The sequence below is a fragment of the Chamaea fasciata genome, unplaced genomic scaffold (genome assembly GCF_029207755.1).
Source record: "Chamaea fasciata isolate MVZ Bird 193981 ecotype frontalis unplaced genomic scaffold, bChaFas1.0.hap1 SCAF_16, whole genome shotgun sequence".
Taxonomy (NCBI): domain Eukaryota; kingdom Metazoa; phylum Chordata; class Aves; order Passeriformes; family Sylviidae; genus Chamaea; species Chamaea fasciata.
This window is the reverse complement of record NW_027094101.1, coordinates 12299587-12325251: the sequence shown is the minus strand read 5'-3', so window position 1 is coordinate 12325251 and position 25665 is coordinate 12299587. Positions and strand designations below refer to the sequence as shown.

The following is a 25665-nucleotide window of genomic DNA, read 5'->3' as shown; positions in this document are numbered from 1 at the left end:
TTCTTGAGTTTTAGGCCATTTGCCTGTACTTTCTTCTGAAAACGCATGAAAGGCATTATTCTCAAGAGATTCTAGCAGTCTTTGGGAGGTGGCCAGAGAAAATGGAACTTTCTTCATGACCATGGCTTTGGCCCTTTCAAGGCAGTCTGAATACCTGCTCAAATTTGACTAACAGCAGTTAAATAAATAACTCCCAGAAGTGAATGGCTGGAAATCTCGTGATTTTGCCTCTTCTGAGCATCTCTCCCATCCCAGAGCAGATGGGGGCTGTGTGTGCAGGTCCTGCAGGAGCAGCTGATTGTTCTGCCCCAGCTCACAATTCCAAGGTTTTGCTGGAGCAGGGATGAATGCTGGAGAACAAAAAAGAACAGACGAAAGCAAGGAACCAAAGATTTCTTATTCTGTGGTTCAGTAATTCCAGTGCTGTTTTGCCTATGCATATTCTCAGCTGACTGAGGGAGGGTCAAGCTCTGTATGGGAAACATGTCTGGAATAAAACAGTCAGGATGTTGAAATTCTAATTACACAGATAAACTTAGTTCTGGTGTTTTTCTAGGCTTTATTATTTAGTTCAGAGTCTTAGTAAAGTATGTCGTTTACTTTTGTCATTATTGATAATATAAAATCATTTCGGGGTGGGTAATGTGAAAAGAGTACAAAACTAAAAGTTTCTCCAGAAATTAGGACTCCTAATTACAACTGTAATTGAGTTGTACAACCCCTGTACAACTCCATTTTGCTGACCAAATTGTTGCTTTCAGCTTGCAAGTAACTGAGATCTGGAGCAACCTCAGAACTGAGCAAATTCATCTTTGCATGTAGTGTTTTTCAGTGAAGGTAAATGCTGGGGAGAACCTATTAACTCAGATTTTTATGTAAAGCATTAGCATTTGCAGTTTAGACTTCAGGGGTACAAGTGTTCTTTATATGAATACCATTTGCCATTCCAGAGGCCATAGGGTGGGTTTTGCTGGATTGTTTTATCTGTTACTAATACATCTCGTAATTCCCTAACTAACAATGATTTTTCTTAAGCACTCTTTAAAAGCATTTCTGTAGAGAACCTGATACTCATCAATAGGATTAAAATGACTGATGAATTATGCAGCAAGGCTGTCTAGCTCCTTGACTAAGTATTTTACGGCAATTGAATTACGTTGGCAAGATTTAGGTAAATAAGATTGTTAAAGTTTGCTTGTTTCAAATGTATTTCTTTCCGTGTTATTTCAGTCTTGAAAATCATATTGACTTTTCAGCACTCGGTGCTGAAATATTTAAGTAAGAATGAAGAGTACATGAAAGCACACCTTAACTTTAAGTCTAGAGAAATTTCTTTGAGGATCAGTCGTGTCTATCAGGTGTAAGTGATTATCTAACTGCCCTTCTTTTAGCATTATTTTATTGTAGAAAAATGATAACATTAGATAGAGTGATAAACTTACAATGTGGTTTAACTTGAAAGGCATCACTAAATTCTTGAGGGAAATATTCCTGCTCCCTTCTCTGCAGCACTGCAGGTGTTTTGTGTTCAGAGAGCCCAGGACTGCCCTCACCCACTGCTCACACTTCCACCAGTTCCAACCAGTTTGGCTTATGGTAAATGAAGGATGAAACAATGCTACGGATATTTTACTGTCTGTTATTTGTAGTCTAGCTGCTGGTTTTAGTTTGGCTGGTATTTGTTTTTCTGCTGTTTTGTTTATCTGTGGGATCCTAAAGTTGCCCTGGCTGGAGATTACTGGTCAGTCCTTGCATTTAATTTTGCTCTTAACTATTATACCAGTGAAGACAGTTCCAAGATTCGCTATTTTAGCTTTTTGTTGATAGGTAAGATTGTAGCACCCCAGAAACGTTTCTTACCAGCATTAGGGAATGTAGTTTTGATATCAATAATACTGGCTTCAAGTAAAAATTCAAAATCCAGTGGTAAAACTGCATCTATAACACACATAATGACCCCGTGAGATCTGTGCTGCACCTTGATAAGGGTCAAGATTGTTTTTGGAGCAGGAAGAGATTTATGTGCACAGGGAGGGAAGGTCTGTGGCTTTGGGGGTGTCTTTCAGTAAAAGGGAGGCACTAAATGAGATGTGCAATTAGAGGTGCAACCCCTTGGGTGAGGGTGGGGTGGCTTGTGCTGACCGAGACCTGATGGTGGCACCTGGGTGGCCCGGCTGCAATTCCCAGCTGATCCCAATGAGTGTCCTGCAGCAGAGCAATCTCCATCACCACTGGCACCTGTGCTGGGAGGAGCCCGGGGGGTCAGAGCTGATAAAAGGTTTGGCAGAGTTAGAACTTGCGCTGTGCTGGGCTGAGAGGAACAACAGGTATGTGAGCGTTTGATGTGAATAGTTTTGCAACTTACCTGATTTTAAATGCTTACTGTCTCTGTGATAATGCACAGGAGTTGTCCAGAATTGTGCTCTTTATTTAACATGGGTGTTTTATGGGTATGGATATATTTTCCTGAACTTTGGGGAAAGTAAGTTACTTGTAAAGTCTTGGCTTTGTATTGCTTTGAACAATGAAAAATGGGTTAGTTGAAGCTTGTCAGTTCTCTATCCCTTAACTTAAATACAGTATTTGCTAATGAATAATTTTATCTGTTTGATGTATTTTTTTCTGCATTTTTTGAGCAGAAGTTGAGGATAAGTTTTGGAGATCTACTATTTGTAGAAATGCGTCTAGGCTCTGGCTGAAGAGGAGGGCATGTGCTTCCCCTGGCTAGCTTTAACGTACCTGTTTGACCTAATATGAGAAATGTTTCTGCTCCTTTTGTGCCCTTGGGATGTCCATTTGGAAACCTTTCCCAGAAGAGAAGTTGGGTTTGTTGGCTGGAGCTACAGAATATTAGTTTGGAGAGTTAAGTCAGGCCCAAATGGGTTTTTTGTGAAGCCTTTTGTGCTTGTTGTGACTGGGAGATTCTTGGTAGTCAGAGGGAAGTTGGCTGGTGTGCAAGTGCTGCTTTGTTGTGCTCACAATAAGGAACTCCTGCAGCAAACCTGCTTCTCTGCAGTGTGCCCAGCCTATTTCTGGTGCAAAACACTCAGCACAGCATTTTGTACATTCTGCCCTGCACAGGCAGTGTGTGCTGAGCTCTGTTTCCTGGAAATCCCTTTGCAAGGGAGGTGAAGGTCCCATCCAGAGTGAAATGTTGTTTGATGCTTGGGTGGAGGAGTCTGATTGTAGGTTTGTGACAGAGAAAACTGAGAGGGGTCTTAGAAAAACTGAGGAATGTCAGGTAATCTGTGTGTAATTTCTCAAGAGGAGTAGAATTTAATGCTGAGTCTTGGATGGTCTGAATCCTGGAGGATGAGGAACGTGAACTTTATGCTGAAACAGTGCATTAGTTCCAAAAAGCAGCAGAGAGGAACAGGAGAGTGAATTCAGTGTTTCCAGCGTGAATTTCATTGCATTAAGGAAGGTTAGAGGGGAAGGAGTGACAGGTAGGAGGAGAAGGATGACCACCACAACAAGGGAGAGCTGATTAGCGTTGATGAAAGCAAACAGCTTTGAGAAAATATTGTAGATGGATTTTCAGACTCTAGTTAGTAGATGAGGAAAAAAAAAGCTCAGTGGTGTGGAGTGTGACACCTTATCAATTGAAGTAGGAAAAGATGAAAAAAAAAGACCAATTAGAGTGTGAAGAGAGGAGGGAGCTGATGCTGGCCTCATGAACAGAAAGAGGTTACGCTAATGAAACAACTGGAAATGTAATATGGAAAGGACAGGATCCCTTGAGGATTGAGGGGGAAATGCAGTTAGGAAAAAAAAGCAACTGCTTCATTCAAAATTGGTGGATAAACCAGAAGAAAAAGCAAGAAGCCAGTATTGACTCTGCGTATAAAATTGGACCTTCTCACATGGTACTTCTGTCCCTATCTCAAGCTAAATATCCCTTTACAGGCAGCTTTGTATCAATTTCATATGCAAAACTCCTTCCACGCCTGTGCTTGTCATTCTGCAAGGGTTAGAGAGCCAAAATTCCTAAGTTAAAAACAAAACAACCTTTTCCTCCTAGATTCTGGCACAGGAGTGAGACTGGGTCATGGCATCAAATATCTTTCTTCTGGAATGGGGTTTTGGAGAGTGTGTAGGTGCCCGCCTTGGAAAGCCTTGGTAGCACTTCAGTATAAACTGAAGCTTAAAGCTACAAACCCACCAATTTTAGTTCTCCTGAGTCAGATCTTTATCTCTTTGGGTGAAGCTGGGTATTTAACTAGAACCTGTCAGGCTTGGTCATAAGAATTTGAAGTTTTAGTTAAAATTCAGATTGAAAGCCAAAAGAAAGAATTAGAGATGAAGGAGGCATTGAGGTAAATTTGGAAATGACTTAGCCCATGGTATGGGGTAGGGTGAAAATGATGAGGAATATTTTTTTTGCTGCTAGATGATGATAAACAAAGTCCTTGAGGGAGCTGCAAAGGAATCCTTCATTGCACTGGAGGGATCCCATACTCTGGAGCAGGCAGCCAGCAAAGGACAGGGGAAGTGGAGACAGGGAGGATTTCTTGGTTCAATATATGAGCATGTTAATATCTATCTCTTATACATTAAAATGAGTCCAGCATTGAGGACTAAGTATGGTGGACTTAGATTCAGAATAAATGAGGGGTGGTCCAGATGTGGACAGAATAATAAAAGAAGTGGTTTCACTGTAGAAGGAAACTGTGCTGATGTCCAGTTAATTTAATTCCTACAGAAAAAAAGGGGCAACCTTTACCTAATAGCATAATTAATCTATCACTTATTCTCCTTCTGAAATTTGACATCCTTTTAATTTTTAAGAGATTAATAATATTTCATAAAAAAACTTGTTGATTGAGCTGTGTTTATGCTGTCCTACTATGTATTCCTACAATTACATTTGATGGTACTTTGGTTATTTAAACTTTTATTACTTTTACATGGAAACAAGCTCTACAGTTATGTGCCCCTGCAGCTTGTCTTCAAAGTTAAATTCTTTCTTTGTGAATTTATAACAGCAGAAAAGTGCTGGTACAAATTATGGAGAACAAACCCCCCCCCCCCCCCCCAAAAAAAAAAAAAAATGGGGCACGCCTCTGTAGAATAATGAACTTGTGAAAATTTTAGTTAAAAGTAAGTGTTGTGTATGTGAACAAAATAGAGAGTGTAGGACTGCAAGTAACTTGTGCCTATATAAAATAAGAAAACAAAATTTTGTATACAAACAAATTTAAGTGAAACATGCACGGTATGACTTTACTGTCGAATACCCTCTTTCTCCTGTCTGATACTTGACAAACTGCCACAACTGGCAGCAGGGAAAAGTAGGCTTTGTCACTTCAAGTCCAGCTGTACACTTCTCTTTTGAGTAATTTGTAGCCCTCCCATTCTATGGACTGGAGCTTAACAAAGTGTACAGAATTTTCTGTGGTTAATATGACTTAATTTTTTTAGATTACTTTTTAAAAACTCCTAAGTTTTTAAATTTCATTGAGTTAATTTCTATGGGTAATATTGTCGGGTCTTCTCATCTGGAATTGGGGAAAAGCGTTCTAGGGCGAGATTGCACGTGGCATGCTTGTTGTGTTTCTGAGATTGTGATATAAGAAATAAACTAAGCGTTAATTATTAAGCTGGGCACCTTGTGTTGAAGGGGTCCCTTTGTGATGCAGGCTTGTAGCAATGCGTCAGACCTGAAGAATCGCTCTGAATGTTTGTAAGAGTTGATTTGGTGTTGTGGCAGTAATGCATGAGGGGTGTGAGCATTGAATGAAACGTCTGGTGCCTAAATGAATGTCCTAATGCCTGCATTCCCTTTCTGCTAAGGGAGGTGAGACTGGGATTGACTGAGGATTTTTGCGGCACCAATTTCCGTTTCATCTTCTTGCGTCCGCCTATGTCCCTCCTTCCCAAGTTTAGAGGTGACAGTTTAAATAAAGCTATTTGGGTACTTTTTTTTTTTTTTTTCCCTGACCACGGAATGGCACATCATCCTAAACTTGGCTAAACCCGTGCTGCTGCACTCGCTGCCCCCCGCTCTGCCCAGCGCAGCCGTTCCTGGGTCCTGGCCGTGCTCCGTGTGCCACCGGCCGAGCAGCGCGTCCGCAGACCTTCTGCTCCTCCAGGCAGCGGCCCCGCTGCCTCCCCCGTGTCTCACACCGAGCCTTGGCGCCGCTGGAGCAGAGAGAGCGGCCGGGAAGGCAGAGAAGAGAGCAGGGGCCGCCGCGATCCCCAAGGAGCTTAGGGGCAGTGCCGGGGGGGCAGCGGTGTCCGCAGGGAATGCCGCCAGTGTCCCGGCGCTGGCATCAGCCGTGTCTCCCCGGGGCCGGAGCCCCGTCCCCCGTCATCAGCTACGTCTCCCGGGGCCAGAGACCCGTTCTCACGGCATGAGCGGTGTCCCCCCTGGCCAGAGCCCCGTTCCCCGGCAGAAGCCCTGACCCCTGTCATGAGCCGTGCCACCCCCCTTGGGGCCGGAGCCCCGTGTCCTACCCCCCGGCCGGAGTCCCGTTCCCCGGTAAATCCCCGTGTCCCCCTCGGGCAGGAGCCCGGCTCCCCGGTAAATCCCCGTGTCCCCCTCGGGCAGGAGCCCGGCTCCCCGGTAAATCCCCGTGTCCCCCTCGGGCAGGAGCCCGGCTCCCCGGTAAATCCCCGTGTCCCCCTCGGGCAGGAGCCCGGCTCCCCGGTAAATCCCCGTGTCCCCCTCGGGCAGGAGCCCGGCTCCCCGGTAAATCCCCGTGTCCCCCTCGGGCAGGAGCCCGGCTCCCCGGTAAATCCCCGTGTCCCCCTCGGGCAGGAGCCCGGCTCCCCGGTAAATCCCCGTGTCCCCCTCGGGCAGGAGCCCCGTTCCCCGGTAAATCCCCGTGTCCCCCTCGGGCAGGAGCCCCGTTCCCCGGTAAATCCCCGTGTCCCCCTCGGGCAGGAGCCCCGTTCCCCGGTAAATCCCCGTGTCCCCGGCAGGAGCCGTGTCTCCGCTAGATGGAGCGCCCGGAACGGCGGAGCGGGAGCGCTCCCGGCCGCGCTCCGCACGGAGCGAACCCTCGCGCAGCCGAACCGCCCCCGGGGCTCAGACCTGCCTTGTTTCCAACCCTCCCGGCTCCCCACCGGGTCCCCAAAGCGGGGGCAGCACCCCTGCCAAGGAACGCACGCGTCCTGCTCGGAACTGCCCCTCACTCTCTAAAGGCTGAATGTTTTTATTTATTTTGTTGCCTTCCCCCCCCCACCCTCGAGCAGATTGGTGCGAATAAGGGCTCCTGGCTGCTTCTTTTGTGAAAAATGTAAAGTTAATGCTGAATCCTTGTGAAACGTGTGATGAGTGGTGCTGAAGAGGTTAAAACTCTGTGCTACAGAGGCTTTGGAGAGATTGGGTGTGAAGTACTGGAGAAGTCAATGGATATAACACCGTGCTTAATAGAAACAGAAAATTAGTGATTCTTACTTGTCTGAGGTAAGCATGAGCCTCTGTAATGTCCTGATCTTTGTGCAAAAACCTCCCACAGGAGAGCAATCTTAACAGAAACCTGATATTAGAAATAGGGATAGTCATGACAAGAAAATACCACTGGAAGGATGAGGTGTTGCCTTTTAGTTTGCAAGAACTGAGGGAAGCCCTTTTATTTAGTGTTTTTTGACAATACAGAATATAAAAGAAAAACTCTTATATTTCCCCACTTTATTTTTAAAAAGATATAGTATAGCTACAGAAAATTGAATACCATGTGAAATAGAGGCAGAGATATTGATAATTGATAGTACCTTATCAAAATATGTTACTGATACATTCAGTTTTCTAATACACTGCTTTTCCTGGTTCCAGTCCTGGGAGCTATTTTTTCATGTGGTATTAGATAAGGAGGGTTTAGAGAAAGGACTGCTCTGCTATTAAATTCTATGCCACTTGCCTGAATTATTTTTGTGCTGCATCAGCCATTTTATAAAGTTGAGAAGAAACTACCTTCTTCCCATGGAGCATTTAATATGCAGCCATGATTTATTTTTTCTAACACTTGATGTCTGGAGGCACACAATGCTTGGAATACTCCATGCCTCCTCTGTGTGTGAGCTTCTTAATGTAGGCTACTACTGAGAGGAGTTTGAGGTGTAAAATGGTGTGTGGTGGTGCAGGTGTTTTGTTTCAGAGCCTTCCTTTACTTGATGGAAATGGTTTGAATGTTAGATGGTCTGCTGTGGTAATTCCAAAGGTAAACTTCTAGGTCAAAGGTCTGGAAATGCAAAATTTGAAGTTGACTATCAGGTCACCATAAACTGAGTGGTTGATTTTAAATAGAACATGTCACGTTAAATGAACAGATGCATTGCAAATATAAGTGGGTTTGGATTTGTAGGTCAGCTGTGTGAGAAGTGCTGTTGGTCCTTTTTGCTTTGTTTCAGAGCATCTCTGCTTTCATGTTTTCATTTGCATATTCGAGGTTGATCCAGGCTTTGCTGGTGGCTTTTTTCAAATGGTGTTCTCAATGAATGTGGGGAGGAGGTGCCTGTCTGCAAATTCTGTGCCTGTGCCATGAGCCATGACATGAGCAAGCCAAAGACGGTGGAGAAAGGAATGTTGCCTCTCATGGTGGTGTAGTAGACATTGCACCTCAGATGGATCCTTTGTTCGTGTGGAAGAAGGTTTTATCTCCTAGAGTGTTTCTAGGAGCTCTCACAGAGGCTGATGTGGGCAGTGTAGATGGCTAGCTTTTTTTTTCTTTCTTTTTTTTTTAAATGTTGTTATTTGTTGTTAATTGATAGATACTTGATCATACTCCCAGCTGAGTGTGGGGTGAGTTCAGTTCCTGACCCAAGAGGGCAGAAGGATGGTGGGAAGTGCCATGTGCTGAAGGTGGAGTGGCCTTAGCAGCTGCACCCTCCGGTTGTGGCAGAACGAAGGGAAAATGGAGTTGTTAGTAATTTGTAGATGAGATGTCTCTGGGCTCTGTGCTGTTCTGTGGGAGTGCCTGGTGCTGTTACAGGGACACTGTCCCCGTGCTGGGGCAGGGAAGGTCAGGCTGTGCACAGGCATTCATGTCCCTTTGGCACAGCTGTGGTGGCACTTAGGGTATATATAGCCATAACTGGGACTGTGGGGGTGATTAATGGGCTGGGTTAGGGACAAAAGTGTGTGTAAACAAGGAAATGGCTTTAAAGAAGAGACATTGATTTTATATTTATAAAAATAAAACACACTTTGTTACCTTTTTTTCTTTTTGGACATAATGACAAGTTATCCTTGGAAGGGATGAAAATTGGTAATGACTTTCCCCTGCATCTCTTGAAGGAGCATATATCAGGCTAAAGAATTGCGTTTCTTTTTTAGGTCTCTTACACTGCTGAATTATGTATGTTTATTGTTTCTCTGTGTATAGATAATTTGGATAGTTAAGATATCACTGTTCTTGTTTTAATAACATAATTATGCAAATGTCAGGAATCTGTAGTATTTGTGGGTCATCTTTTTCTGACTTCGAATTGGGTGAAAATTAAGGATAAAAGGCCAATGAGAATTTCACTTTTACAGTGACTGTTAGCTACATTGACAGTGCTAAATTCTCTTGAAGTAATTGTTCAACACACTGCTTTTAAGAATTTAATCTGTTTTATGGATGTCCTTTTAGCTGTAAAATACTGCAATAGACAGAAGAAGCTTTGCTTGACTATCACCATGTTCCAGAACCTCACTTTGGGAAATTAGATAGACTTATATAGTTCCAAACTGTTTGGCTAGGAAGCACGCTGCCTTTGATTTTGACATAATGTAGAAGCAGTTGGTTACCTTACATAACGTATTTGTTTTTCATTAAACATGCTGATAAGGTCTCATTAAAGTGCCATGTATTATTTATGGTATTTCATATGAAACTGAACTGAGGGGAAACTTCTCTCAGCTTAGGGCATTTGTAGAATAACAGCCTTTCTGGGCTAGAAAAAATAAAAAAGGATGAAGAAAGGCATGACATACTCCTGTCAGAACAGGAGACTGCTTAAAGCACAGAGATGGAATGAAAAAAGGAGAAAGGGCGCAGAGAGGGTTCATTTCTCCTCCTCCTCACTCGCTCTTGCTCTGTGACATGAGAGGCTTTTTGGTTGGTGGTTTGGGGTTTTTGTCTGGGGTTGTTTTGGTGGTGATTTTTTTTTTTTTTTGGGTGATTAAATAATCTGGGCTGTTCTAGTAGATGAATCCATGAAAAAAAAATGCAACAGCATGGGTGTTTCCTAAGCCAAACCCAATTTCTTTATTGTAAGTTTGTGCATGATTATTTTGGTGTTGACTACTGAGTTATGAGTACATTGGTTTTGTTGCATTGACTGCTTTTGAGAAAGAAAATTACGTAATAACTGATTCTGCTGGAAAATGTTCAGTTTTGCATGAGGACTTTGTGGATCTAAATCAGTCTCTGAGGCTTGTGTGGGTGCAGGTATGTGTGCACATGCAGACTAAAAAAGAAATATTTTTTTTTGTGTAACACCTGAGTTGCAGTGACGTGTTTTGATTCTTTTTCCAGTTAAGCGGCGACCATTGTTTGTTTTTAAGGGTAGATCTTCTATCAAGTCAGTTGTGCTGTTGATGAAATAGACTTTTCTTGTCTATGGTTATTTCCTTATTGTTGTTAGCATTCAACTCTTGGTCTTAGATGTGTTTTTGTGGGAATTATGTATCCTATAAAATAGGTGCTTTTCAAATCTTCTTCAGAGTCCTTTTAAAAGAAGGAACCCCTTCAAAAACCTCAGGTAGTTCTTTGAGGTTTGACCTTCTTTCCTGAAGAATTAATATTTAATTCATTTGTCAAATTCTAATTAAAAATAGTAATATCTTCTGTTATACTTGAGTTGTATCTCAGGGAAAAAAAAAAAAAAGACCTGTAATATAGGACCTCAAGGACAAGCTGTAGTATAAATTATTTGATTTGCAGGTCACATCCTACTTTATTACATAAAGACTAACTAGATCTACTAATGAATAATTATTACTCCATAAAATAAAGGTGGGGGGGGTGAATAAAAAGCTGGCCAGAGTGGAATACTAATTTTGAGGTATCATTCTCAAAGTAGAAAGTAAACATTAAATTCTGAAAATTGCAAATGTAATTTTTCCATGTAACCTGATAGGGCAGTCCTTGATAATAGATTGACTAGCTGTCAAATAAATTTGTAATTTTAGATGAGATGGGCTTTAGACCAATTTTAAGATCCAATCTTTATCCAAGTGTGCTCCCCCCTCCCCCCAGTGAAGTAGACACAGTATGCCATAGAATTGTTTCATTCCCAGTGGTTCTGCTGCAGTGGTTACACAGCTCCTGCACAGTTTCACTGAAATGCTTTTATAGGCTTTTCTGGGAAGCTGGATAGCGAATGAAATGTAGATGTAAAATTAATTTGTGTTTTAAAAAAGCTCACTTGCTGATAGCACTGTGTGTTTGCTGGAATCCTCTTGACTAGCCAAGATTCTTTCCCTTTCCTACTTTGTGCTTCATACTTGTGTTCTTAGAAGGGGAAAGCCCTTTTCCAGTCAGGTGTCCTGGGAGGGGGGAAGTGTGTGAGTGTGTCTGTGTGCGTGCAGAATCATAACAGGCATTCAGTCCCAGCTGGGCAATGACACTAATTGCCCAGATCTCATGGATGCCTGCGATGGAGCACGCTCACTTTCTCTCCTTTCCTATCCTCTCCAGGGATTTTTAAAATGCAGTATTTGAATTTTGGTGAGTGGTAAAGACCCTGCCCTAGGACCCATTTGACAAATGAGAAGCTGTGCAGCATCAGCACCAGCCGACTGAGCCTCACTGAGTCTCTCTCTCTCTCCTAGTCAGCAGCTACTGTTGTGAGACAAGCTTCAGCTCTCTGTCATTGAGGAAGTTCCATTTGCTCATCAATAGGCTGCAGGCTGTGTCTTCTTTTTTTTCCTCTCTGTTAAAAATCCCTAGTTTAAACCTACCAAGTTGCCTTAGCTGACAAACGAATGTAGGGGCTTTAGCGCTGGGGAGAGGAGAGGCATTCGAGCAACACCGTTTCTTATTTAAATAATCAAAAAGGGAGAAAAAAAAAAAGAAACAACCAACCCGTAGTGACAAGATAGGGCAAACGTGCTTGCATGCAAGCCCCCTCACTTGTTCTACGTAGACTTCAGAGCAACACCATGCAGCATCCCCTTACGGGTGCAACCTGCGTGGCACTGCCGAATGTGGGCATGTGTCCCCAGCTCTCCTGTGCCTTGACTTTTATGTACTTACAGCAGGTAAGTTTGCTTAACTTTCCCTTTTCCTCGCAGTGCTTGCTTTGTCAGCGTCGTTTGGGGGATTTGCAGTCGAGGAGGTATTTTTTTTTGTGTGAATAGACTGTATAAATGTCTCCCTCCGTGTGGAGAGAGTGTTGTGCCTGCACTTGAGAATGTGAGAGTGAGTAGAAAATATGTTTTTAACGGAGCATTGAGCCTTCGCAGATCTTTTGGTATTTCGGTGTTGGTTTATTTTTTTTTTTGCAGTGTCTCTGTTGGTGATGATTACAGATATTTAACACAGTACTGTGCCTGCGTTTCTCGTGGATGCTGTAGCAGAGTTTCAGCCATAAAGGACAGCTCTTTATTCACTTGCAGGCATAAATTATACTTCTAATGTAAATGTGCCCAATGGCAATTTTGTTTAAGCCTTCTTTGAAGACAGCAATTTTAAGTCCGTGTCAAAACATGCTGCTGGTTAAAGCCATGCTGATTTTTAGTTCACAGGGAAAATGATGATTTATAAAGATATATCTGTGCAGAATATTTCTATTGCTGAAATGTATTGGACTGGGTTTCAAAAAAATGTTTGGCTATCAGCAAAACAATACCAATTTCTACTCAATTTTAAATTATTTTTTTAAAATTGATTTAATTTTTGCTTAGAGGATTTTTTAAAGTATTTCCTCCCACTCTCTCTTCCTAAATTATTTAATGTTTGGTACCCCCCCTCTGTTTTAATGTGTAATAACTGGATAATAGTACTTTTTTAAAAAAACTAGTATTTTGGAATCATCTTTGTATCTTCCTGTATTTTATAACTGAATCCACCATTACAGAGTCATCTAGTAAGTATGTAGAGCCAAGACAGAAATGTGTTATCATGCAAAAATGATTAATCCTGTTTATTCTGTTACTTCTGTTGAAACTTCTGGAGGAAAAAATTTTCTTGTGCCTACTGAAACAAATAGGGGCATTTCTTCCAACTTCCACTACAACAGTTTCTGTGCATTTTGACTTCCCTGAAAGTCTCTAACTTTATTTCTGCATTCACAAATGCCTGAAGCATGTTGTATGGTATTTCTTTTTGTTCCAAAAGAATAGATAAAATAGATTTAAAGCTTATTTTTATTTGAGGACATTTGTTTTTCTGTTACTGCTGAAAGAAGAGAGCTCCAGTATTTTCAGGGTATAAATCCTTCTGTAGGTTTTTTTTTTCCTCTTATCGTGTAGTATAAACCATTTCTGACTTCCAGCTTAGGAGTGCAGAATAACTGATTCTTGCATGCGCCCTAGATTATCTATGTATGTGGGAGAGTTTCACATGTCTGCAATTAAAATTTGCATCAGATAAATATGATGTATTTAAATTTCAGTAATTTGCATGTCATAACTAAAATGTACATTCTTGGTAATTCTGTATCCTGGATCTGTTCTGGGAATGGCATTTATAGTTCATCTTAAATGATCCAGTGTGACTACAGTGTGCCCTTAGCGGTTACATACAAAATGTACTCATGTGTTTTGTTCTGGATTTGCTGTTTTGAGTTTGTCAAAGAACAGTTTGTATGTTCAAGATGGGGCTTTTGAAAGGAAAAATGGGAATTCAGGTGAGAGGTCAACATGGCCACACAAGGAGCTGATAAAGGATAACATCAAGATGAGGTTGGGTGTTCTAATAACCTTCCTCGGTGAGATATTGCAGTATCATTATGCAAACACATCTATAGCATGGCACTGCTTTAAGGTTTAAGAAACTGTGCAACTCTAATGAATACTTTAAAACAGGGAGTTCAATTGCATCTATTCCATCTGAGAGAGAGATGAGAAGTGATTGCTAATGCACTTTACAAAGCGCTATATCTAGCGGATAATTTTTAACTCTTTAAGTGGATTAACTGCCACACTGAAAGTATTTTTTTAAAGTGTTTGCTTTCTCATCTCCTTAATCCTATTGTCAGTTTAGAATCATCCTGCCTGTACTAATCACAATTATATAATAGGTTGAAAAGTCTGCTAAATTTGTGATGAAAATTGTGGCAGGTTCATAATTCTGTGCTTGTTGCTTCTTTTGGTTGCTGGTAGGTATTATAGTTATTTTGAATTCCTAGAGAGTCAGATAATCATTTTCTTGATTCAGATATGATCTCTCGTTTTATGCATTTGGTTAAATATTTCTTTAGAAACAAAGCTACTTTATCTCAAAATTATCCAGGCAGAGAGGACTGAGTTGGCATCATCTGCAAAGCCAATATAACATGGTTCTGGTTTTAAACAGAAAAGGAATAAGAAGTTGCTTGTTTTTGAAAAACATTAATAAACTTTTACTATGGTAACCTACTTGGGTTTGTTTTCTATTTTTCCTCTATCAGACAGCAAACCAACAAAAGATACTTGCTTTGTATGTTTAGTGCAAATATCAGTATTTCAGTGACACTGTCAATGTTTTTCTCTCTCTATCAAGTTGTCTGTCGGTCTTAAATACAGGTAACAGAAAAGCTTTATGTGGCATGTTAATAACTAGTGAATCCCCCCTGCCTGTGCAACCTGTGACCAGCAGCAAAGAGACATTATGTGCAGCTATCAAGTATTTTTTTTCTCTCTAAAAATTGCACTTGAGATATATCTGCTCACTTGCACCTCAATTAAAATGAACTCAGACATCTGTATTACAACTGGGCTCTCAGTTGTTAAACTTTGCTGTCTATTTAGAACTTATGAAGATAATTATTTTTGTGCATCTCCGTTGGTATTCTGCCATGTGCAAGTTTTACAATGGGAGATATGTCTTTCTTGAAAGACTGTGAAAGGTATTACATTCTTCCCAAGATAGGCAAGTCAATCTTTGTCACAAAATATTTATTTATCCTCATAGTCACGAGCATGCTGGTTTTCTGTGGAGCTGAATTAATAATTTGGGAAAATCTGTGTTTTGGTAGTCATTTAAAATTGGCCATTATTTATTTGTGCAAGTGCTACCGTTTGGCCAATTTGGTAAGGATAAATGGATAAACTGTTTTTCACAGTGTACTGCAGAAGTGCTCTACTAGTTTTTCCAGGGTTAGAAACTTGAGTATTTGCTCAGATATCTTTCACTTTACACATGTGTGTAATGTTTTAAGAGCAGAGTGAGGAACTGATTTTTTTTTAAAGCAGTTTATGCACGGAGGATGCTTTACCTAAAAATATTTTGATCTTAACTCTTGAAAATAAAGCTGAAAATAAGTAAAAGACAGAGGAGGCCTAGGTCATTTTACAGATTAACTCTCAATAAGATATTCACTTGAAAAAGCCAAGAGAAACTGAGCAATCCTTCTGAGTTGGTTGTTTGAAATGGTCTGAAATTATGTGGACATTTTCTTCATGAGATGGTTCTAACTATGGGAATCCAGAGTGACTTTTCAAAGAAGATCAAAACCAGAGTGGCTGTGTCAGTGGCAGCAGTGAACAACAGAGGGAGAACGTGGGGCTTTGCCTTGGAAGTTTTCACTGCGTCACTGTAAAGACAGGGTCAGCTGGGAAAGTCTGGATGCATTTGGGTGAGGATTTTCCCTAGTGTCAATATTTAAAGGTACAGGAGAAGGGAACTTGCATTTGTAGTGCACCCTATCTTTTGGTAACATTCCATGGGGTTAGAAACAGCTGCACGCATCTGTTTTCTCCTCTTCTCCTTAATATGACACATCAGTGCAAAACCCAATTTCTGACCACAAGTTTACATCAAATGGTCTGAAGTAATTTTTTCAGCAAAATCTTGACTGCTGGTAAATTGGGTTTTGGGGTATATTAATGGAGGCTTAGCTCTGTTAACTGATGTTTTCCTGTGGTCTGTTTTTCTTGTTATTCTGTTGAGGTTTTCCAAGTGAAGTGACAAAACAAACTGTTGTTTTGAAACATCACGGAATATTCCATGTCATGTACAATGCTGCTGTCATTATTTTAGAATTGTTTGGGTTTTGTTTTTTGGTGGTTTTTTTTCAGTTTAATGATGATAGATGTGCTTTGTTTTAAATAGTGAAGTGGTTTGTACAAAGGGTAATTCCTCTTAAATGGAGCAATTGCTCATAGTGGACATTCACAGATCGAAAACAATTGAACTGAAACTTCAATATCAGCCTTTTCTGTCTTTAACAAAGTAGTTCATGGTACAGCTCTCATATCAATGATGAAAAGAATCCACCATGAAAACAAAGCAGAAACCAAAAAAACCTCCATCTCTACCCCAGCTATTCCATTTCTGCTTACATGGTAAATTAGTGTAATTTCATTTGGGCCTTAAGCATTATGGCTATGGAGAAAAGCTGAATTCCCCTCTCAGTTACTTATGTCATGCTTCTGGATCTGATGATTTATAGGAGCCTGAAAGACTTTTTATCACATTCTTTCTTCATGGCTTAATTCAACGTTGATTTATTTGGTAGCATTTTCAATTGATGTAGTCAATAGTGTCAATAATGGAATAAGGATTAGAACAGATTATCTTTGTGCTAAAATTGTGTAAAGAATTGAATGGATGAACAATTCAGACCATTCCCGGATACAGTTTAACTTTTGTTTTTTAATAGAGCAAAAGCACATCAATTGCTGAATGCCACCATTGCAGTTACAGTTCTAAGTATCTAGTTTTTGCATTTAATACTTCAGTGACTCTTCAAAGGTTCAGGTATGTCAGCTGAATTCAGTAACTGATGTTTTATGGTGGCACTGTTTAAACCAATCATGAGAACATTGCCTTTCTTTGCCTGGTCCATTTAGAGTGCTCACTTTGTGGCTCTCCTGTAAAATCAGTTACTCTGACTTAAGTTCTTGGAAATTTTAAGCATCTGTTATCTTATAAATTGGAGTCTTTGCACGATTTTGTTCCTCTCTCTGCTATTTCATGGCAATTTTCACGTGAGAACGTACAACCTCTGCTTATGACTGCATGAGTGCAAAGAAGTCCACGGTACTAATGCTCACTCACCATCTGTTTTTCTTACAGCTGGGCCTTGAATAATTGTCCAGTAGCTGATGGACTGAGGGTAGGCAATATTTTCAGGGTTTTCTGATTCATTTAACCAGCTTCGCTGCCCCAAGAGAAACACGGTGCTTGTTTATTCATATGTGTAGGGTAAAAGGCTGTGCCATGTCAGACAAATTATAGCACTCTGTTCAAACAGAAAAGGAACTGCCATGTTACAGAGCGCATCCTGTGGATGCATTTGTACCTAAGGGGGCACTGTGGCACTCCGAGGGAATTTCAGTGTGTGAATGAAGCAGACTTCAAAAGGTGGGAGTGCAGCTGTTGCATCCAGGAGTGCTGTTAATGCGGATTTCAGGAATGATGTCTTGCTGTTTATCCTGATCAGGGTAAATAAGATCGTTTGACATTCACCAATAAACTCGAGAGCTGGTATTTGGGACTCCACGTGTGATTGAAGCCCAATTTCCATGTTTACATATCTTTTGTCTCCCAAGAGCTGCTCCGTTGTTTTCCAGAGGCTAATGAGAAGTGGCTCAGAGATCAAGTGCTGTAGCAGCTCTCATTCTGAACAAGAGCTGGATTGGGGCATTTAACTCCAGCCTTGTCAAACAAGGTCAGTCTCTTACAAAAGCGAGAGGAGGTGCTTTAGTGAAGTACTCTCCTCTTTAAATACTAGAGGAGGGGGAAAAACAACCCTAACCAAAAAAAGAAAACCAAACACAAAAACCCCTCAACAAACCAGAAGAATCTGTTAAGAAGGTTACCTGCTGCTTTGGACTATAAGAGCAGGAGCAGTTGCAAAGGAGCTTCCGTGTGACAGGAGCAGGTGAATATTTTTGGCTTAGAACCATTGTTTTTTTCTAAGTGACCTCTTTGAACATTGTAAAACGCTTTATCTGAAAAAGGGATGCCTGGATATTCCGTTGTGTGCTGTTTGTAAGTTATCCCCATTCAATATATTTGCTAAATATGTATATGGATGGATATTTTCCGAAAAAAAAAAAAAAAAGAAAAAGTGGTGTGGTATTTTATGCCAAGGAAAGTGTGTGGTGGTTATGTAAGCAGGGGTTTTTCTCAGGGCAGCCAGTAGATATTTCAGTTTTAGATTTTTTTGACCATATCCATTCAAAACTAGACTGACTTTTTTCTTTTTTTTTTTTCTTTTTTTTTTCTTTTTTTTTTTTCTTTTTTTGGGTTTTCAATGTGTGTATTTCTGAGTCGGCACGATGATCATGTTAATATTAGTCCTGCTAAAAATGTTTTTGAAGCATTTAATAGGTGGTATAAATGAAAGTGATAAAAATTGTGACACTGGAATTTATCACCTTGTTTTATGGAGTTAGAATAATGTTGGTGGAAAGGAGAAGTCAACACCCTCCAAGAATCCTTCAAGCTTTCCTGCCTTTTAAAGGTGCATGTGCGATTGATTTATCAGTTTTAAAGTGTGATGTGTAGCGCAAGAGCTCTCCTGAGGACCTGCTGTCATTTCCTTGCTGGCATTGCTCATTTCCCTCGGAGTTGCCTAGTGCAGCACCATTGACTTCTTTTACATTTTGCTTCCCCTCCCACTCTGTCAGTGCAGCAGCCCAGTGAATTTAATTAGGGAAAATAGCATATCTAATGTCTGTGCTATCCTGACTAGTTGTAGTTGGGCCTTTGGTCTTTTGCACTAGAGCAGGCTCCAGCTGTGGGGAGATCTCACAGTGTTTTGATCCTGCTCTTTCTCGTTGTGTTGAACACAGGCAGAATCAAAATTAGGTACTGTAGTAAGAACTGAAGCGTTCAGTGAATTATTTTTTGTTCACAGTGAGTCACTGATTTTTTTACTTTTTCCTCCAGATATGGAAAGAAATTCTGTGGTACTTCAAAATTGAAATACTTAAGATGTTCAGATACTCATGAATAAGAATGCAAGTGCTTTCATCTTGGACCAAAATTTACCTTTTAACCCTTTATTTCAAAATGCACCAGAAATTGTTGCTATTCCATCTTGAATATGATTTTTTTTGTAAATGTACATTGATTTTATACTGTCATCTCGTTTTTGTGGTTTGTCGGTGTACTTCTAGTTCTAATATGCCTTGCCTCAGTTCCTTACTGACTTGCACTAACATTTGTTATAATTATGATGTAGTTTTGAAGTTGACTTCTTTGGTTTTGCTTCTCACAGCATTTTGTTTTATAGCAATCATCACTATCTCTGTTGTGGACAGTAAGTCTTGTATACATGAAATAGTTAATTACAGATATTGATTATGGACATGAAGCTTAATTTATAAACAAGGGAAGATGAGAAGTTTTAAAATGCAAGCTTATGATAAGTGCAATCTTTCATGAAGTGGTGTGAAATTTAAGTATTTCTTTGAAATATGTTAAAGTAAACATTGTAAAGGGAGGCAAATCAAGGTTAAAAGTCCTCCCTGAGAAGAGGAGTTTTCCAAAACAGAGCTAGTGTGAAAATTGGGGGGGTGAAAAGAACTTAGGCAGCCCATATATTCTATGAGTGTCCCCTTCCTAAGCTTTTTTCCTTGTCATGTATTAGTCCTGTCTCTGGGATGTTACATGGCTGCATGGCTCAATTAATGCTCTGTGGCAGGAGGAGGAAAAAAATGTCTCTGTCTTGTCAGAAGTGAAGTTATTTACTTTCAAAACCTGACAGAATAGCACTGCAGGGGCTTCATTTATTTCTGTTCAGAATGTCATTATTGTGTAATGCAGAGGGACTCCTGCATGCATTGCAGACTTACTCTGATAATCTCCAGCCTGCTGGATGGCTGCACAAGTGTAAAATGGCCCACTGGAATGTTTCCCTGTTCTGACTTCAGCTTGTTCACTTTTTCAAAGCAGCATTCCAAATGTCTGAACTATTTACGGCTTGGACTGCTGTGAGTGTGTTTGTCGGTGCTGCTGATGCTGGATACCTTTGGAATTGTGCTCTGGCCTGGCTGGAGCACTGACTGGATCCTCCGTTACCTTTGTAATGTGTGTCATTCGCCCTGATGGCTAGCATATGGTTTGAGGCTGCTTTCTCAGCGTTCCTCTGTCATGCTCTTTAGTTTTCCCAAGTCTAGCCCCAAAAGGAATGCTTTAGCTCGGAATGTTTGATAAAGATTTCTTGCTATTTCATCTCAAAGTTTGGGAAAACGTCCAACTTTGCTGTTGTTGTACTGCACGTCCTTCAGAGGCAGGATAAGTAGTGTTGATATTCCCTACCCAAGTTCAGCATGTCTTGCTGCAAAGATACAGGAGTGTTCAGAAACTTGCAGTTCCAAGGGCCTTGGTTTTTTTTTCCCTTTCCCTTTGATACCATCTCTTCCAGCCTCACTTGGAATACCAGGCTTGGCATGTGCACGTGAAGTTGCCTGTTGCTTTTTGGAAAGCTTTTTGATACACCAAAAGTAAAAACACTGAAGCAGCAGAGTTCAGGAGTTCCTGTGTCCTCCTTTCTGCCTGTTCTTAAATAAATAAGTGCTCCAATATGAAATTACTTAATTTCAAGAGGAGTCACATTTTTGTGATAGTTGATTTTTTTCCCTTTTTAGAGGTAAACCCTCTTTGATTGGAAGTTTTGCTTTTTCAATTTATTTTTTTTTTGATTTAGAGTGGTAAACTAAAAATTATTAAAATGCCAAATTAATTTTGTCAGTACGGGATTTTATTTGCACACACCCTGTCTTTAAATGAAGGGAAAAGGATTCTGCTTCTAAATGGGCTTGCTTGCTCCTTTCCTGCTTTTCTCTTCCTTTTATTTGCAGACATAAAATCTAATAAATTTCTATTGCAGTTGCTGGGCTTGGGGGAGAGAAAGGAGAGGAAAAGTACAAAGCTATTGGGAAGCGTCAAACACGGCAGATGATGAAGTACATTTCATAGCAGCCAATTCCAAGCCCAAAATCCCTGTTGTGCAGGAAGGCTTCCCAGCTCACACAGGAAATTCAGCCATTGCACGGCAGAGTATTAATGATTTATACACCCCGCACCACTGCTTTTGTTCACTGGCAGAGCCGGGCTGTGTTAATAAAGGAATTTCAGGGAAAAGTGTCCTGCCATGCTGAGTTGTTTTGCTCAGTGCGGTGGACGCTGCCTCATAAATCAAAGGAATTTAGTGCTTTACAACCTTTCAGAGCTGCTGAGGGTGGTTGGGTTTTTTTTCTTTTTTTTTTCTTTTTTTTTTTTTTTTAATCTGATACACCAAGGAATATTTTCATTTCTTTTCTATAAAGAATGAATGAACTGCTGGATGAGATCTATCTCGGCTGTTTTAGGGTTGATTGGTTTGCTTCACAGTGGCATTATACTTCCATTTGTTTTCCATTTGGATTTATACTTTATGGTGTTGTCTATGGAAGGAGACTAGCATGGTTTTATTACCATAAGGAGATGCAGATCACATTATATTCTGTCTTGTTTCTTAGAAATAACTAAATGAAATATAAAGGCAAAATACATTTGCAGTAAGCAAAGCAGTTTTATATTCCTTACCCAAGAAACCCCCAATAATAACACTTATTTAATATTACCATTTTAAAATATTTTTTGTTTTTATTAGCAAAAATAAGCGTCAATGTTCCTCTAAAATACATGAGTGATAATTTTGAGGTTACTTTTTGGCCTGGAAACTTTGTTTCTTAATAGCAACTGCGGGATTAGGTACTTAATTTTGTATTGATTTGCATAATTATCATTTTCAAATAGTGGAACAGTAATGATATTATGAAAGAAAATATGTATTTACATTTAATTATAGAAATGAAGATAAAGGAGGATGTTTTTTTTAAAAATCTCTGAAATTTTGATGTGAAGTAGAGTACTGAATAACGTTATGGGACACTGTCCTAGCAGAAAACAACTTGGTTGGATAAGTCATGGAACCTAACCTTTGCTTTCCATTGCCCCTTTAAAAGCAGGCTGGGAGAGGGGATAGGAAGTAATCACAGGGAATAATAAAATGTGTTTTACAATCAAAAAACCTGGTTTTCCACAAGCATCTTAAGACTGTATTAGACAGCAGGCACAATCTGTTTTAGCCTGTTTGGATCATTCAGAGTCATAAACTCAGATCCTTTTTTGTACAGAACATGCAACTGTCCTGTCCCCGTCACATAGAGAAAGGTGATTCCCTCTGAGCTTTGTGGAAGTCAGCAACGTGGAGATCAGTATTGCGGAAGTTACAGCTCCTTAATACTGAGAGGAATTCTTTGTTTGTCATTTTTGTGGTCTGCAGGCAAATAAATACCTTCTTCTCTGTATTCCTCCCTGGTTTAAATATCACAGATTAATATAAGGCAGGTGCCCAGTAAATGAGGTTTATGTTTATAGAGCAGCATTGCTGTATTTGTTTGTCCTCCATTATTTGGGTGCGTGAGTGTTTCATTGTATTTAATTATGTCTGTGAGGCACAAGACAACAGTCAACATCTGTTCTATTGTTGCCGTGGTTTACAGATAGCTTTGATGGGTTATTAAACAATCTATTTTTCAAACAGCAAACAGGGAAATAAGCTGCACCCATATTATGTAATTTTGTAAAGGTACATTATGTAATTAGTTGTCTACTATTTGCACACTGATCTTTTATTTTGGTTGAATATATGCTATTTCATTTTAAAAGAGTGATGATCCTTGACAGTTTTTATTTAATGGTGAATTTCTAGTTCCTCCATGGCTTGAGTTGATTTTCTCACTACTAATTTGATTTCACCATACATTTTACATTGGAATAATGCATCTGAGTTGTGAATGCTAATACAGAAATTATTATATAGAAATGTGCATTAACTTTCATTTATTACTGAAACAGCTGCTGACAAACTATTAGTACAGAGACATCATTAGACACGTTGAACTATTTTTGAGTGGAGGTTTATGCTGTTACCAGAGAATCAGTTGAGGAGGAAAAGGTTCAAACTGCTTTGACTTTCTTAGGTCTTACACTGGGCAGAGCATCCGTCAGTGCTCCCTGGGCAAGGGAAATTGTATGAGCAGGGACATCTCTCTGTAGAACTTAACTCTTGTACAGATGGATTCCCTGATGGAAGTGCCTCTGTGCTAATCTGCTTTTAATTTTGTTTTGGTTTAATGTACCTGTCAACTGTCTGAAGTTCCTTTATGTAACACTGCTATCCACGATACTGTATCTGGATGCATTAAGGCAAATCACTGAAAGATTGCAACTACCCAGCATGTGATTTGTTTTTTGCCTCAAAATAAAATGTAGAAGAAAATGTTCCAGACACAAATGATGAACAGATCCTAAAATTAGACTTTCTGTAGCTTTTATCATTGCAGAAAGTCACCTATTAAAAATGTTTGAGAACATGAGTCTGTAATATTTTCTCGGCTCCTGAGCTGCTACTGCCCACAGTTCTAGAGCTGCAGCTTGTTGGGGTTGCTTCTGACAGCAGGACTTCTGAGGCTTTGGAAATGTTGTTAATCCCACGAGCCTGATTTGGGAATGCAGGTTTTCCATTGGAATAAGGTGGTCCAAAATCCTTTGAGCAGGGGCTCTGCTCTGGTGAGACCCCACCTGGAGTTCTGCATGCAGCTCTCGATCAGATTGCCCTGAGAGGCTGTGGAGTCTGCCTCAGTGGGGGTGTTGCAGAACCGTCCGGACGCTCTGCTGTGCCCTGTGCTCTGGGGTGGCCCTGCTGGAGCACGGAGGTGACACCACTGTGGTCCATTCCAGCCTGACCCATCCAGCGACCTGCTGGAGCAAATCCAGAGGTGACACCAAGATGATTAAAGGGGTGAAGCACCTCTGTGAGGAAAGGCTGAGAGAACTGGGATTGTTCAGCCTGATGAAAAGAGAAGGCTTTGGGGTGCCCTAATTGTGGCCTTCCAGTGCCTGAAGGGAGCCTACAGGGAAGATGGGAAGAGATTTTTTTATGAGAGCATGGAGTAGGAGGACAAGGGGGATGATCTTAATCTGAGACAGAGTAGGTTTACAGGAGGTGTTTGGAAGAAACTTTTTACTGAGGGTTGGGAGACACTGGCGCACGTTGGCCAGAGATGCTATGGATGCCGCATCCCTGGAAGATTACAAGGTCAGGCTGATGGAGCTCTGGCAAACCTCTTTCAGTGGAAGGTATCCCTATCCAGGGCAGGAGCATTGAAAGTGGATGATCTTTAAGGTTCCTTCCAAGCCAGATCATTCTGTGCTTCTGTGAACTAAACTATCCCTTTTATGTACATAAAGAACTTAATTCAAAGGAAAAAATGTATAAAAAGCATAGTTATTTGGAAAATTATGCATCCTGACAGGTAGGAGTGATGTTCCAGGTGTTTCTTGAAATGTCATTTTGCAAAATAGCCTAATTTTTAGCATGGAATGAAGATTCTTCCCTTTTTTTTTTTTAATTATTATTTTTTTGATGCAAGGGCTTGATAGAAATACTTTGTAATCACCCTCTCACCTACCTGGAGTTGAAACGGATTTCAGATCTGTCACTTCAAGTGTCAGTAGATGCTCCTCACTGGATGTGGCGAATTACTCTTGCAGTTTTGACAAGTGGAGACTCCAACAGGAACTTGTAATTGCAGTTTTTGTAAGAAGTGGAGGAATGCTGGGGTGCTGCTCTTTGTAGAGAACTTTGTTTTCAAGGTGTTTCCAGAAACCCACTGAGGTTGGGGAGAGAACTATGGGGTTTTGGGGTTTTTTTTGTTTGTTTTTTATTCGTTTGTTTGTTTGTTTGTTTTCTATAGTATCTATTACTAAGTTTGGTGGGATGTGTTTCTTGGGAAGTGCTCATTATAAACAAACATTTGTGTTTGTGTGTGACCAAACAACCCAGGCAGGTGTCTCCAGAGGCCTGTGTGGGAATGGAGCATTCCTGGGCTTTTTTCCTGACGTGCGAGGCAGACGTGAATTTTCCTGGGTGGGAAAAGCAGGATTAGAATTTCCACTGGAGTAGATCAGTTTATTGACTTATGGTGGGAGAGTTAGCTTTGGCTTTGCTGTGAAATTAATGTACTATACAGTGAATGTGCATTTTCTGTCAGCGTGTTCTTGTATGTTTTGCTCAAGAATAGTTTTAAGTGTTTATTCGCGTTAAAATTGTACAAGTGTTGTTGCCCATTTCCAGAAGAAAACGAACTTTTCATCAGCTTCATAAAAACTCCAAGGGAAAGCTATTTTCAGCTTTATTAAGGAAGCTGAGTTACAGCAGGCAGCATCTGATCTGTGAGAGTGATTGCCACTGGTTACTCTCAGAGCTTCACAAGGAGTTAGGGCTGTGGAGCACAAAATATTTCACTGTTTTCTTCGTGTGATCCTAAAGGGCTAATTAGGGCTGAAGGGTTGAGGATAAATCAGGAAATTTAGCTCTGTGACCATGAACTGCCAAATAGATCAGTGGAAAAACACAAATATTGTTAGGCAGTTGTACCAGATCACACAAGCATCTGAGAAAGGAGGCTGTGAAGAAGACCTATCAATAAGAAAAAAAAAAAAAAAAAAAAAAAGAGGTAATTATAAAAACCTTTGAAAATAATTTCTGTAAGAATCCACTACTCCCAGCTGACTCATTAATTAT

At 40.5% G+C, this 25665-nt stretch overlaps 1 protein-coding gene across 36 annotated transcripts in view; it reads left to right on the top strand.

Moving 5' to 3' along the window:
- RBFOX1 (RNA binding fox-1 homolog 1) overlaps positions 1–25665 on the top strand; it is a 1151565-nt gene that overhangs the window by 876210 nt on the left and 249690 nt on the right. For 2 of the 36 annotated variants that reach the window (XM_066197698.1, XM_066197697.1), the window contains exon 1: positions 1695–2327. The exons of 30 other annotated variants lie outside the window; for them this stretch is intronic. Coding sequence is in view for 4 of the 6 variants with exons in the window: in XM_066197699.1 (XP_066053796.1) it covers positions 12050–12193 (144 nt within the window). In the remaining 2 variants the exon portion in view is untranslated. Of the gene's footprint in view, positions 1–1694; positions 2328–11815; positions 12194–25665 lie in introns of those variants that run through there. 4 more of the 36 variants (XM_066197699.1, XM_066197689.1, XM_066197695.1 and 1 more) reach the window with 3 other exon arrangements.